This window comes from Mercenaria mercenaria, chromosome 4 (assembly GCF_021730395.1).
Source record: "Mercenaria mercenaria strain notata chromosome 4, MADL_Memer_1, whole genome shotgun sequence".
NCBI classification, from domain to species: Eukaryota; Metazoa; Mollusca; class Bivalvia; order Venerida; family Veneridae; genus Mercenaria; species Mercenaria mercenaria.
In genome coordinates, this window is record NC_069364.1 from 11,740,958 (window position 1) to 11,756,975 (window position 16,018).

At 35.4% G+C, this 16,018-nt stretch overlaps 1 protein-coding gene across 1 annotated transcript in view; it reads right to left on the minus strand.

The window, feature by feature from the left end:
* Nucleotides 1–597: 597 nt before the first annotated feature.
* LOC123551010 (outer dense fiber protein 3-like) overlaps nt 598–16,018 on the minus strand; it is a 41,121-nt gene continuing 25,700 nt past the window's right edge. The window contains exons 3-5 of the mRNA XM_045339604.2: nt 15,111–15,215; nt 10,045–10,155; nt 598–3,934 (exon numbers count right to left, since the gene is read on the minus strand). Of these exons, the coding sequence (XP_045195539.1) occupies nt 3,447–3,934; nt 10,045–10,155; nt 15,111–15,215 (704 nt within the window). The 3' untranslated portion in view covers nt 598–3,446. The remainder of the gene's footprint in view (nt 3,935–10,044; nt 10,156–15,110; nt 15,216–16,018) is intronic.

Below are 16,018 nucleotides of genomic sequence, written 5' to 3' on the forward strand. Positions count from 1 at the left end.
GCCTGATCTTTTCAGACCATAAATGAAATAAAGACTAAGAAAAAATCATGACTCCGGCCCTTGTCCAAGACATTAACTCGCCCGTTTTACCAGCCAAGATACGCTCCTGAACATAGTTTACCAATTCTCAAAAGAATATTTCATCGAGTCCTTGAACGATGGCGAAATGGATTTTTTCATCAACCAGAGTGTCCCTAAAACTGCAGCGGAAGCATTAAGCTTAGAAATTAAATGCGGCATGAATATACAGAATTACAAAAGCGGTCGCATCCAGCAAAATTATCTGACCTTCGGCAGATAAATGAAACATAAAGGCAAAACGCTGATAATTTCCACGTCCAGAGACTGATAACAGCTTGAATAACACTGCAGGTTAACTGCTTGAAATTGCGGTAAATATATACCCACAGGCATACAAACGAACCCCTGACCATACCTCTAATAAGAATTGTCCCTTACTTTCCTGAAACAAACGTAATGTTAAAGCGCGTTGTCGTAAACCAGACGTTTGCACTACGTGACTGTTGAATCATGGGACTCGTCAACCAATGGCAGGGCGGAACAATATAGGTAATAAAAATAATGAAAGTGTTGTTATTTTGAAATAATATATTTTGAAAATATCTAACAAAGTATATCACAAATTGAGCAACAATGGTGTAACTTGTCAACTTATATAATTGTTTTATCTCTACAATACATTTAATTTAGTGGTCTACATGAAAGTTCAATATAAAATCATTCGAGTAAGCAAAAAAATGGTGCCCGTTATCACAGTAAATTACGAGTTCGAGAAATTACCCGATAAAAATATTGCGTTAACTGAAAAGTGTCATCTACAAGGACGGAATTATTATTCTCTTATACATGAGGAATTCTATGCAGCGTATCTCCATTATGTAACCTTAGGTTTACATCCTTGTATCCCTGTTTACCTATTACATTTCTCAAAAAAATATTGTTTAATGTTTTGAACAAACGTAACAGACTGGGCACAAAAAAGGAACGTCGAAAACATACTTCTTAGTATCAGACTTCTTATATGAGTCACCAGTCCATAGTTTGTGTTACTGACCAGTCTATAGTTCAACACTAAATTTTGCTGTGCTAAAATCAAAACTTGAAGAAAAATGTTCTGAAAATTTGCTTCTGATATCATGTAATAAAAGACTTATTGAATTGCTTACTGGCCAAAAGTCAAAACTATTTCCCCTCGGTCTATCGGATCTCAGGCAATAGTTTTGACTTCTGACCGCCAGGTCATTCAATAAGTGTAAAATATGTGCATGCGTTTACTGCATATTCAATTTAAAGAATGATACTTCCCGTCCGCCCATCAAAATGTGAACATGTGAAACATATTTCTTCTAATGAACAAGTTCTGGTTCTTTGATAAGTGCGATGGAATAGCTTACCTAAACATATTACGGTCATAAAACCCATTAACCCTTACACTGTTAAATTTCTATAATAGAGTTATCCATCTTTCAATTTAAACAGTAACATTAACTATTAAAAGGGGTGCATACCAAAATGATCTGACTGAATGGCGAACAGTGTAGGCACGGATGTGCAGGCTGTTTATGATGTACACTGGTCGCAAAGGCAGAATCAATCGTGTCCAACAGTATAAGGGTTAATTAAAATGCAAGGACATGAACTTGAAAAAAAACCTCTTTTGTAACAAAAGTGTCAACAATAGATAAAACAACAAAAATGAACGAAAATTAATTACATAAAATCACGACTCACATACAGTAAATAAAAAAGTAAAGAAATATTTACAATACTGTTTAACATCTGTTGAATACCATTATAAGAATACTGAATTGTTAGATAAATACATTTTGTAACTGAACGAAGCAAAACCTTTAAATGTTTCTAAACTTTTAATGAAAATTATGACAGCAAGTGTGTTTTAATAAGTTTTAGATGGGGAAGTAAATATTTAAATTTTTCATTATATATCTCAAATATTTCCAAAAGAAAAGCTTATTTAAAAAGTGTTGCTATAACGATTCTGCCAGTACATATACATTATTATTACATAACTGACGATGTGGCACTCATTTCTTTAAACCGTGTTATGTATGTGACAATTTGAATATGTGTAACAGAAATATGCATGTTGAAATGCCTTAAATACAGATCATATAAAAATGAAACAAGAGGTTATTTCATAAAAAAGTACATACATTTTGTAATGAACTTTGTTTTAATACGAACAGACATAAATGTCAAAAACAAACAAATGTAATAGACATTAACACAACATGTGAAGTACATGTATAACTTCATTGCACCAGTGAAAGGCCTATTTAAATGAAAAAAAAATCTAAATTTAAACAAAACGTATCAATATAAGTTGCATCCTTGATTTTTTATTACGGTTAAATGTTACATAAAACATGTGATCAAAATTGAAATATTTTCATAGTACTACGACGATTTTTAGTTCCGTCATGCGTAGGTATAACCATCATACGCATGCGCAGGTATAACCATCATACGCATGCGCAGGTATAACCATCATACGCATGCGTAGGTATAACCATCATACGTTATTTCAAACGAAATTGTGGTTTTACACCAAACTGACTACTTTTTAAGAGAGTAAGCATCGCCTGTGAAATGGCAGTGTCACGGGTATATCTGACTGAATACACGCAAACGATAGCTCAAAACTATGATTGTACGGTAGATAACGGCACGTATATCATTGATAGGAAAATTAAGTCCAAACAAGTAATAAATAAGTAATTCTTTGATCGCATATTTCGTTTTAAGTAAAGATACACATTAATTGGTTTATTTCTCACTGAAAATAAAACGGACTAACACGACATGTAATAATGAGTGATAATCAGTTTTTCATAGGAAGTATGTTTTTTTTTCATTAAAAACGTTTCATTTCTGCTAACTGAAGCCTTTTTGAATACAGGTAAATCCAATATTTGCTTTACAATAGATCTATGACTGATTATCTTTGAACATCCCTGGACTTATTGGACTCAACTGCCACATTATCAAAGTTTATTAGTACATACCGGTGTATTTGTTGTGTAAAAATAGAAACATTTTCATAATGTGGTTTCTTCATGGATACATATTTAACCATAAGTAATGTAGCGTGATTTAAAGCATTTTTGCAGACATGCTTTATTAAAAAGTTAAATACATTTTTGAATAATCTTTCTGTACAAAAGTCAGTTTTCCGTGATATTTTTTCAATAGTATATAAATATATTACCGGAACTATTTTTATTCTTGCATCCGCGCTTCTTCATGAAGACATCCAACCAATGATATTTAGTACAAAAATATCTTTTTTTTTCTCTAACTTTCTTAACTGCATAAAATATTAATATAAAAAGGTAAGGCTATATTTTGATAACTGTTAAGACTATTGCTGAAATAAAAATCATAACTAAGATAAATATAGATCATCATTCGGTGACGTCAGCAGGTGTTATTGTCGGCATTACGAATTCCGAATGCCGAACACCAATCACGTGACGAGGGGACTGTTCCAAATGGCTGTTTACATTCTGTGGGTTATATGCCCCTGGACCAGGAGTAATATTTTTATTCTTGTAATTATAATTTCTTCCTAAAACAGAATATTCCGGACTCTTTCGTTTCGTCACTGAAGGCGAAAAAGCGCCATATCTCGCTGGTCCAGGTGTGTTTGCAAGATCTTCTGCAAAGCCGTGTTTTTCTCGTCTGCCGTATAGAGTAACAGACGGAGCGCCTTTCTGGTTTGGAACATTGCTACCTAGAGTTGACGGGAGCTGATACACATTAGGTGAAGGACCATTGTCTACGGATCGCATCTTGGTCCTCGGCGATATACTGTATTGTGGCGCGTTCTTCTCCCACAGAGGGCGCCTGTCGGTGTCATAAGCGCCTGGACCAGGTGTAACATTTTTCCTGACTACGAAAAGAAAATAACTTAACGTTAGTTACATGTCATAGTGTTTATAGTGGTTTTCATACTTCAGAAATTAACCTAGTTTGCTTGCGGAATGTCAGTAGTTCTACCCAGGTGGCCCCCGTGCCAGAAATAATTCTTTGATGTGCACCGGAATACTTTCCTCTGCCACGTGGCAATCTATTTCGGTGTGACTTAACCCTTACCTCGCTAAATTTCTATAATGAACTTGTCCATCTTTCAATTTGCACAGTGTCGTTAACTGTTAAAAGGGGTGCTTACCAAAAAAGATACTGACTGAATAGCGAACAGTGAAGATCATGATCAGACGGCACGGATGTGCACGCATATCATGATCTACACTGGTCGCAAAGGCAAAATCAATCATGTCATGATATGGTTCAATACCTAACAAAGTAAGACAAACCAATTCTGAAACTGGTTTTAACAAGTGCTTTATGAATATGCTCGTCATATTTCTGTTGTAATGCTTGAAATTCTTTAATTTATATCTCAACCTCGTAATTTCGATTATTTATGCATCAAACCAAGAAAAGCAAAAGTAAGTCCTATAATAAAAAATAATTCCAGATAACAAGTTTTAAAAACTGAAATTCTGTGCATGAATGAGTGAAAGGTTTTACTTTGAATTAAGTAATAGAAAGAGCATTGAAACTCGAGGGTAAACGATTTGTACGAGGGGGCATAGCCCCCGAGTATAAATCGTTTACCCGAGAGTTTTAATGTTCTTTCTGTTTTGTATCATAGCCATCCATATATGGTAGTTCAGTAGGCGTTCCACACTGCCACATACAGCAGTTCAGTGAGTACTTAAAATCCTTGCTTTACAAATGTGTAAAGCTCAGGTAAAATAAACCAATGCGAGCGCAGAAAATCAATAAAATGCACGTCGCTGTCTGCTGTTAGAGACACGCCCATATATGCTGGCATACTTTCCTATCCAACAGTGCGGTAACTAGCGTGCGGGTATTTAATCACACTGGCCATAGCTTTATCAGATCAAGTGGTTCCAACGTTGTTTGAGCGGTGAATTTTACGCCGATCAGATGGAGAAATATGGCCGATACTACAAATTTCCGGAATCGTAAGTATGAGTTAAAGGAATTTCTACCCGTTAGATAACGAATCAAATGAAACCGATGGGTGCACCTGGAGCGCAAATGTGTCTATATTTTAGCACATGTGTCTATTTAGCTGAGATTTGTGCCGTTTATTTAAACACTTCTGTACAGTCCGGCGGGGGAAGGAGATTTTTGACAGTTTTTGACAATATCGCCTCAAATATAGTGTTTATCGGGAGCAATTAACTGTTAAAACACTTTTTATATAAAGGGCTACCTCTTAAAACAAAGCGTGTGTATTTTCATAGAATTTTTCAGGGTTGTTTCTGAACAATTGGCCGAAAACCTAATACAACGCCGTTTCGAGTGGGTCGCTATGCAACGCAATCAAGTGGATACCGTTCTGTGTCTTACTTGCGAAGTCTTATCCGTCTTAAAAACAGTCATTAAAGCCTAACAATGAATAAATTTAGTGAGTTTTATATCATTTTAATGATCCCGCCATTTCTAATATCTTGTACTAAATATATATAATACATTTTTATGCTCGCTTAACATTTGATATATTTTTGCGGACATTGTCAAAAACATCAACACAAAAACATAAAGCAAGGGTGAACATCGAATAATATCATTAAGTAAATGATAGTAATAGTTCGTAAAAACAAGAACCAGGACATTTATCTCCTCCACGAATGGTATACTGAACAGCATGCCAAAAGCGGGTTGACTCTTTATGAGGATTGTTCAAATATGAATGCATCTCAGCACATAAAAATGTATCCTTGATAGATTTCAATGAAAATTTTATTTGGTCCCCTCGAAGTATTCACCTCCAACAGATTTGCAAAATTTCAGTCTTCTAATCCAATCCTTGAAGCCTTTCTCGTAGTATTTTCTAGGTATACTATGAAGACACTGGAATATTGCAGAACCGAGGTGTTTGCGCTGCACAAAGTTTCGACCAGAAAGGTATTCTTGAGCCTTAGGAACAAAAAAAAAACCCACACGGGGCAAGGTCAGGCGAATGAGGAGGGTGATGAAGGGAGCACAACAACCTTTTCCTGCTTCAGAAAGTCTTGTACAATAGACGCCTTGTGAGATGACGCATTTTCATGTAGCAATCTGACATTGGCCAAACCAGTTGCGGGTCTTCGAGTTTTGAAATATTTCTTCAGTTTTCGAAAAACTTTAGTCTTGTTAAACTTCGAATTTACGGATTTGCCTTTAGGAACAGCAACCTGAATGGCAGGACCCAGAGTTGTGAAGAATATGGCATACATTACATTCTTGACACTCATGGTCCGCTTTGCAATGCATGGTCTTTTGCCAGACTTTGTTGCCCATAGTTTTTGTTCTGAATCTTTCGTTTGGGCTCGAAAAAGTGAACTCATGTCTCGTCACCAGTGACGACATTTGCGAAAGATCGTGCATTGTAATTTGGAAACTATTTAAGCAACAAGTTCGCGCATTGCACGCGTGCCTTTTTCTGCTCATCTGAAAACAGATGGGGAATCTTCCTCATTTTCAAATTACCTTTCAGAATTGTATGAGCTGCTCTTATGAGATGCCAATCATACTAGCTATTTGCCTAGCGGAGTATCTTGCATCAGTAGCAATTATTTCTTTCACTCTAGCAACCATCTTGGCAAACGTTGCTGTTTACGGCTGACGGCCATGTGGTTCATCTTCTGTTGAAACTAACCCACATTTGAATTTCTTAAACCAACGGATAACTGTCGAAAAAGATATTTCATTATGCCCATAAACAGAACATATATCATCAAAAATGTCTTTACACCCTATACCAAGAGTACAACGATTCTTAATATAGGACCGTATTTCAACGGCGTACGCTGACCTTCTTCCAACCATTTTTGTATTAGTATACACAAGTAGGCAATGTTAGCGAGGGATAGACACAGCTAAAGTGAACGGATTTTAATGGGTGTGGTATCAATGTATAAATGTACAAATGAAATACAGACACCAATGAAAGAAAATAAACGGACTAGCAATACTAAGAGAGACGTGTTACAGTTGTACTATTTAACTGCCTCCAACAAAACTTTTTGTTTTCATTGGTGTCTGTATTTCATTTGTATTTTCATTTTTAAACGGCGGCCATAGAGTTTTATTACATCGTTTCTGTTTTATGGAGGACAAATAAAACCTTGCCTTTTTCCTGGCCAATTTTAACGGTCTCTGTGATTTATCTCTCTGAAAATAAATGAACGTTTCACCAGGAACATGAATGAAAATATATACAAACAACTGATCAATACTTTTATCATGGACCAAACTTTATTTATTTTGTATGAACAGCTTAAATGCACAACAAATCAGTAATGAAATCACAATGTATTGGTTTTAAGGGATTAAAAGTGACCAACTGTAACTATACAGATTTAAAGAGTCAACCCGATTTCGGCATGCTGTTCAGTGCCATTCGTGGAGGAGAAAAATATCTGTGAACTGGTTCTTGTTTTAACGAACTAATACTATTATTTACTTAATGATATTGTTCGATATTCATCCTTGCTTTATGTTTACAAATGTGTTGATGTTTTTGACAATGTCCGCAAAAATATGTGAAATGTTAAGTGAGCATAAAAATGTAAAAGTACAATATATTAGAAATGGCGGGATCATTATGATGATATAAAACTCTCCAAATTAATTTATTCATTGTTAGGCTTTGAAAATAATGACTGTTTTTAAGACGAATAAGACTTCGCAAGTAAGACACAGACCGGTATCCACTTGATTGCGTTGCATAGCGACCCACTCGAAACGGCGTTGTATTAGGTTTTCGGCGGATTGTTCAGAAATAACCCTGAATAATTCTATGAAAATACACACGCTTTGTTTTAAGAGGTAGCCCTTTACATAAAAAGTGTTTTAACAGTTACTTGCTCCCGAAAAACACTAAATTTGAGGCGATATTGTCAAAAACTGTCAAAAATCTCCTTCCCCCGCCGGACTGTACAGAAGTGTTTAAATAAACGGCACAAATCTCAGCTAAATAGACACATGTGCTAAAATATAGACACATTTGCGCTCCAGGTGCACCCATCGGTTTCATTTGATTCGTTATCTAACGGGTAGAAATTCCTTTAACTCATACTTACAATTCCGGAAATTTGTAGTATCGGCCATATTTCTCCATCTGATCGGCGTAAAATTCACCGCTCAAACAACGTTGGAACCACTTGATCTGATAAAGCTATGGCCAGTGTGTTAATACCTGCACACTTTTAGTTACCGCACCCAGCGCTCAGTGTATACGATTTACCTGCACCAAATGTGTTAAGAAAAAACACCGAGCTATGATACAAGTCAGGTTTTGACATGAACAAACCACAAAGATCGATGTTCATTTACAGCAACAATAAAACACTGTCGAATGAATATATAATTCGAACAATGCTAAAATAGTTAATGAATTTAGCGAAGTAAAGTACACGTTGTTATTAAATGATCATTTGTATCATAGCTCGGTGTTTTTTCTTAACAAATTTGGTGCAGGTAAATCGTATACATTGAGCGCAGGGTGAGGTAAGTAAAAGTGTGCTGGTATTAAATACCCGCACGCTAGTTACCGCACTGTTGGATAGGAAAGTATGCCAATGTGTATGGGCGTGTCTCTAATAGCAGACAGCGACGTGCATTTCAGTATTGATTTTCTGTGCTAGCATTGGTTTATTTTACCTGAGCTTTACACATTGGTAAAGCAAGCATTTTAAGCTGTATATGGCAATGTGGAACGCCTACTGAACTACCATATATGGATGGCTATGATACAAAACAGAAAGAACATTAAAACTCTCGGTAAACGATTTATACTCGGGGGCTACGCCCCCTCGTACAAATCATTTACCCTCGAGTTTCAATGCTCTTTCTATTACTTATTTATTAGTAATATTGTTGTAAATAAGCTTTGTTGTGTGCCTCTAACCGACCATTCATAGTTGTATCGTACATGAACTAATTCTTTGAATTACCCGGAGGTATAAACTTATAAAATATGCATGGTTGCTACAGCATTTTCCCTTGTAACTCGTGCAATTTAATGGTTTCAATATGAATATTCCCGAATGTCATATACAAGCTGTCATGGAACATTTGAGTTACTGTGATAAAATGAACTGCGGTTTCATTCCGCATATTTCATTTAGACGACGTATCAAACAGAACATATTATTATTACCCATGAATAATATATTTGTAAAGAACAATATGTAGAGTGACTGAAGCTCTTTTTTGCGACAGTACTGTTTAATTTGACGCTAAAGCTACTTGCACAGTTTTGGTGAAAATTTTTCAGTATGTTCATTTCCACCAAGTTTGGCATAAAATGTACATCTGAAGCTGAAAAATGATAAAGTGGGTGAAAATAAAAGGTTGATATTGGTAAAAGTTCTGCATTATTTCAAAAGCGTTGCAACGGTTTGCTACCTTCTGCACAATATTTTCGGGTATTTTATAAGAATTTCTTACAAAAATCTTCTGTCAATAAGTTTTTACCACTAGTCACTTTCAGAGTACTCACTTTTTATGGACTTTTTGAGAAAAGTTATTTTTCGCCTTAAATGTGTGGGTTAGTCCCTTAAATTCCAGCTCAATATTACAAATTAACATACCAGTTTCAAAAATAAAACTCGTGTTTAACACCGTTGTGGATTCGAAAGCTCGCTTTGGATGTAGAAATTCGAAAGGTCAGTAGTTCTACCCTGGTGCCCTGGCGTCTTCCTAATCCATGAAAAGCTGAGAAGTAGGCATATGGCCTGAATTGAGTAGGTGTTGTTTAACCTCTACCCTGCTAAATTTCTAAAATTGACTTGTCCATCATTCAATTTGGGCAATACAATTTTATTTTTATACTGACTGAATAGCGAACAGTGCAGACCATGATCAGTCTGCACGGATGTGCCGGCTGATCTTGGTCTGCACTGGTCGCGTAGGCAGAATCACTTGCCGCCAGTAGGCTAAAGGTTAAGACCAAATACAAACAATAAAAGTCAGACTTACCCGGTGTTCTGGGTCTGACCCCGAATGAGTAGGAAGGTCTGTTCTCCTTGCCCCTTGGGCCTAGCAATGGGTCGAAGTTGTAGGCAGGTCCAGGACTGTCAGTCTTGAATGCTGCAATTAGCAAGAAAATAAATGTTTATACTTGTGAAAAAGACTAAATATGAACACTGTTTTGATTAAAATTAGTTATTTTGCATGCTGTTTTCGCAACTGAGGTACACGCACAGTTTTAGAATCATTAAGAAGTGCTAAGCATAAACAAATGGAAAAACAAAAGCCAAACGTCAAACACTAATGTTTGAAGATGAATTTGACAGTTGAATATTATAATAGCAAGCTGTTGGTCCGGTACATTTTGAAAAAAAAAGTTCACCATTGCTGTGTATTTTATTTAAGAAATATCAAATTATGTCAGCAGACATAAAATGTTGCACTATCGTCCCCCAGCGTTTTATGTCATTCCCACAATAATGCAAACAATATTAAAGTATCTTTTAAAAAGATACACGGCCGCATTAGTCAATGCATACTTTAAGTTACGAAATGTTCATGCATTCTGCACTTTTACATACGATCGGGTATTTATTAAGCAAAACAAAATGCAGTTTTTATAGTAAAATTTTCATGTTTTTTTTCTCCATATTTTACAGAACAAGTATTTTACATCATAATTAAATTAATCATAATCTTGGAAACTTTGACCCCAAAAGAAGTCTAAAAAGGAGGAGCCGAAAAGAGGGAGGGGGCAAAATGACCATTTTTAAAATCGTCAAGAGATACGAAATTACCAAAATGGGGGCGAGTTGACTAGGGTACGAGTTGACTAGTGGACGAGTTGACTCAGTGTAAATCTTTTACGGGAGATCACTCTGTTTCAGAGTTGCAGAGTTGAACGATTCAGGTTTATAACGTTTTACCAGCTATTTCTACAGGAGCCTTGCAATGGATTATACTGTCAGAGCACCTGCACATCCCTAATAGAAAATATTATTACTATTCCATATTTATTTCAATTTTTCATCCACAAATCAAAATGTGTAGTTTTAATCAGTTGTCAAATGAATAAACAGGAAATAAAGATAAAATCAATACCGGTCTGCTGCCGGAAAAAGACAAATTTCTACCCCACCTCATGTATTATATATTTATAATTCGAGTGCAAATGAGTCTAATTTGTTTTAAAAATAAACCTGAAATTAAAGGTTGTGTTGACAGTAGTTTTGCTCTCCTCTGTTTTCTATACCTAGGTTGTAAACGGTTATTGTAAACTGATTTCATTTTGTCTACAGAAGGTTCAAGAAATGTAACAAAACCTTGGTTACAATGGAATAAAGGAAAACAATAAACTAAACCAAACAAGAACTCCAGAATTTATGTCCCCACAAAGTTCTTGAAAAGTATATAAAGATTAGCTTTGATGTTTGCAAAAACTCTTAATGATTCATTAATTAATGGAGGAAAATCCAAAATCTGATTCAAGTGCTATATGTTGTTTATCTTTATGTTCTGAAGATTGATAGATTTAATATTCTAGGTCATCAATTACATTTAAGAGGTCTGAAAATCATCTTACACCGTGTCAAATAAAGACTTGTCCAGATACTTAAAATAAAATATAACGAGATCATTTATAAAAAAAATCGTTATACAAGAATTTATGTGAAGCTATTTATATACGATTTCGGAGACCTACGGTGTCTTTGCGGCACTCACCCGCTCCTCTATATCACTCAACGTTGTAGTTAAAATATCATTAAAGATAAATCAAGTTTTGTTATCAGTACTTCACGTTACACAATATATTACATGAATACTTGAAGTTTCCTCGAGATATTTTGTATTGTTTACAATCCAATTAAATATATACTTGAGATTCAGATGTCGCTTTGAAGTAGTTTTTTAACTTAATCCTGTAATGTTCTTGAAACGGTAATAAAAATCGAGATATCACTTTACATACATTATTTTGTCTGATTATAAGACTTAGTTTTATAGGAAAAAAGAAACGATTTGGGCTAATTTGCATTATTTTCTGCAAAATACTTGGTTAATGTACAATTTCGCTGCCGTTATAGTTAAGAAAAAATGTGCATAAGCGATAATGGTGACCGTATTATCCTGATAGGATTCGAGCTCGAGTTTTATAGTCAGAGGTCCGGCTTTCCATCTAATGCCGTCTGGTCTGTTATATAGAAAATGATGACGGTATCAAAGTACACAGATTATCATGAATCAAGCTGCATAATGATATGATGTTAAGCATTTGTATTTTTTCTGTATCATAATGATGATGGTGATGGCGACGACGACGACGACGACGATGATGATGATGATAATGATGTTGATGATGATTTTGCTGTTGTTACTGATGACGATGATATTGTTGTTGTTACTGATGAAGATGATTAAGATGATGATGCTACTTTATTCAAAGAGAATGACACACTTGGCTATAAGCCAGTCTAATATACAGGCCTCAAAACTTAATCATACGACGCAAATATTTCAATTTTATACCCGCTATCGAGGGTCATATATTTGCCCCTACCCCTGTGTATGCATAGATTACAAGTACGTAAAATAGCAAATTCGTCGTGGGCAGGACTACATGTAATAAGGATTGTCGTGTTTTAAATAAACAAAGTAACTCATTTTACAAAAGGAGAATGACTAGTTTATCGCTTTTATCAAAAGGAAAAGTTGAAATGACATTCTAGCATAAAACTGTCGTTTTGCTTTTTCGAAGGCTGTAACGTTGTGTTAACGTTGTTATAACATATCTTGATATATACGTGATCAATGGAGAGACGTAAACGTAACCTTATCATGGCAATTTAACGCCTACTTAGGTCGAGGAGTCTAAGAGGAAAATATTATTATACCAGTTTAATATAGCGCCCTTTTCGTGATAAACACGTTCAAAGGCGCCTTGTACGCTTAATATGCACGTAATTCATACAATTTAGCTGTTTTACACGTTTTATGCTAGAACAGCGTTTACGCATGTTCGTTTCCTGGTAACAGCATTTGCAGATTTCTCCTGGCAGTCTTGGGCAAAATGGGCTCGGGCACCAACCAATCCCTGGGGATTCTTAAGATGTTACGACATGAAAAAACATAATATGAGCCGTGCCATGGGAAAACCAACATAGTGGGTATGCGACCAGCAAGGATCCAGACCAGCCTGCGCATCCGCGCAGTCTGGTCAGGATCCATGCTGTTCGCTAACAGTTTCTCCAATTCCAATAGGCTTTAAAAGCGAACAGCATGGAGCCTGACCAGACTGCGCGGATGCGCAGGCTGGTCTGGATCCATGCTGGTCGCACACCCACTATGTTGGTTTTCCCATGGCACGGCTCATAATTATGTTATCCATACATTAAAAAACTTGAGAAAACGCAAACGGAATGCGTTTTACAAATAATGTAACAATTTCCTTTGAGAGAACGTAATGCTATTACACCTTTACTACTTTCTGAACAAATAAAACACAGAACGATCGATTAATTGGCCTTTCATTCAGTATTTTATAACGTTCAAAAAACGTTAAAACTGTCACCATGTGTGTTCGTTATGGCTGCCTTTTTGAAGCATTTCCGCAGCATCGATAAGGTTAGCAGATTAAATAATACACACAGGAAATGCTGTCGTGGAGCCTATTTAAGATATTCTATAGACACCTGAAATTGTGTCCTTTAAAGGTACATGTAACCCGCTATGCCAATTATCGTTGAAGAACTGAAGGGTAAAAATGAAAATGAAATAAACACACTGGAAACAAATATGAGATAACTTTAATTTTTAAAAAATAGAACTGGTTATAATTAAATGCATAAAGTACTAAATTTTTAGAATGTTTCTATCATGTTCGTATGAGAAAATTGTCATGAAATTGAACCACGGATCTGTAGATTTCCGATACGTGAAAAAAATGCAACACACTGGTGTACTCTGTTTCAAATAAGGAACAGGAAGGTAAAGTCCAGCCTTTCACCAATTAAACATTTTACTGTGTGCTTAATTTTCATTACATTGTGAGTAATCTCACTCAATTAAGATAATATTTTTTTTCCGGTTTCATCATTTATACAAAGAGATTCGACAAAATATAAACGCGCTAGCATTCAACAAATTTTTTTTTTCGTGTCATTGAAATGAACGCAGCAATAGGTCGCAACCATGAATACGCGCTAGTCATCTAAGGAACTTTTCCCGTGACTATACGCGGACGTCGCCAAAACAGCGTCCCGTTATCACTAAGCAGCGTTGTTGTTACTTTGGCGCCTTCCCTGCTGTTTATACCACATGAATGTCATAATTTTCAATGGAAAAGAATTGGGCGAATGTGTTGCATACAGCCTAGCATCATTATATTAGAAGCGAATATTGTGAAACAACAGATGTTTCAGAAATATATGGAACAAAATGTGGGAAGAAAACTACTGTGAGGGTCGTAGGTGAGCTGATGAGAATATGTGATTGGTGCACGACGGAAGATAGATAACTAGTTGATTGTACAGGATGCATAGTGCCCATTTGCCGAACTGCGCGTTTTAGGGGAGAAATGCATGATGGAAACAGGCTAGTATATTTTCCCGTTGGGTAACGTGGTCCTCGTAACCTAGGGATATGGTATAGCATGTATAACAAGTAAACAATAGAAGACACTGTCCACTTGATGTTCTGTGCATTATACTGAAGAATGTATGAAACGCCGTTTCTGTCGTGCTGTTATCTGATGCGAAATGCGATACTAGTATATCTTTTACATTTTAAATAGCCAATAACGGCTGACTGATTCTTTATTGTGCCTTTCTAGCTCTGGCATTTCTATTAATTTAAGTGGCAAACAGACATAACAACAGTAAATGTGTGTCTTCTGGTCATGCTTCCGTGAATAACAGCAACAGTTCCTAGATCTGAGTTATGCTGAAAAAAAAAACGTATTTTTTCTATAAAATTCCAGTTTATCTTTAATGTTCCATATGGAATTAAAGTATTGTTATCTATAATAAAGAAGTTTTAGATATTTGGCATGTTAGATCCAAGCAAATCATTTGACTTACACCATGACCTTGACCCAAAGGAGAATGCTGGAGATTGACGCTTTGTTACATCAGCGTTGTTTCTGCCGACAGTCGGTGGCAACATGTAGTGAGCAGGTCCTGGTCCTGAAAAATAAAGATGTAACATTATGACAAATGTGGACTTCCATATGAAACAAAAAATCTCTGGCATGTGGGACTGACAGAAATTAGGGCATTATTATGATAAATGGTATTGTCAATAATTTACGCAAAGTCCGCGCTATTATTTGATTTTTTATTGTCCCATTATAAAGGGAAAAACGACGCGGAACATATGAAGTAAATTTAAGTCATGATGATGATGATGATGATTATTATCATTATTATTATTATTATTTTTATTATTATTATTATTATACCAGATCTATATACCAGATTATCTCCAAACATTATAAAATACTGACCATAATCGAATATTATATGCGCAAAAGGTATATGCTTTTATGACCAGAAAAGTGTAAACTTAATTTGAACAAGAGTGCCAGAACGTCACAATATACGCCCGTCACAGCAAATTTCTTTACTCTAGCACCTGTATTTGCAGATGTAATTTTAATTTTGTGGTTGTTTAGTAATCATTGTAATTCTTTTGTTTTTCTAAGTCCACAAAAAACTCCTTACCAGGTAGAGATACCTTAAAATACACCTAAAATTAGAAAGTAACAACTATGTTGTACCACAGAAAAGTGGTCTTGGTTTTTCCCTACGGTCAATTATAAAAAAGTTACAATATAAGTTATTTATAGTAACAACTAAGGGAAGTTAATCTTTAAAAAAAAAAAAAAAAAAAAAAAAAAATTCCAAAAAAAAAAAAATTGTAAGTCCACACAAAAATCCTTACCAGGTAGAGATTGGTCAAAATACACCTCAAAATTGGATGTAACATG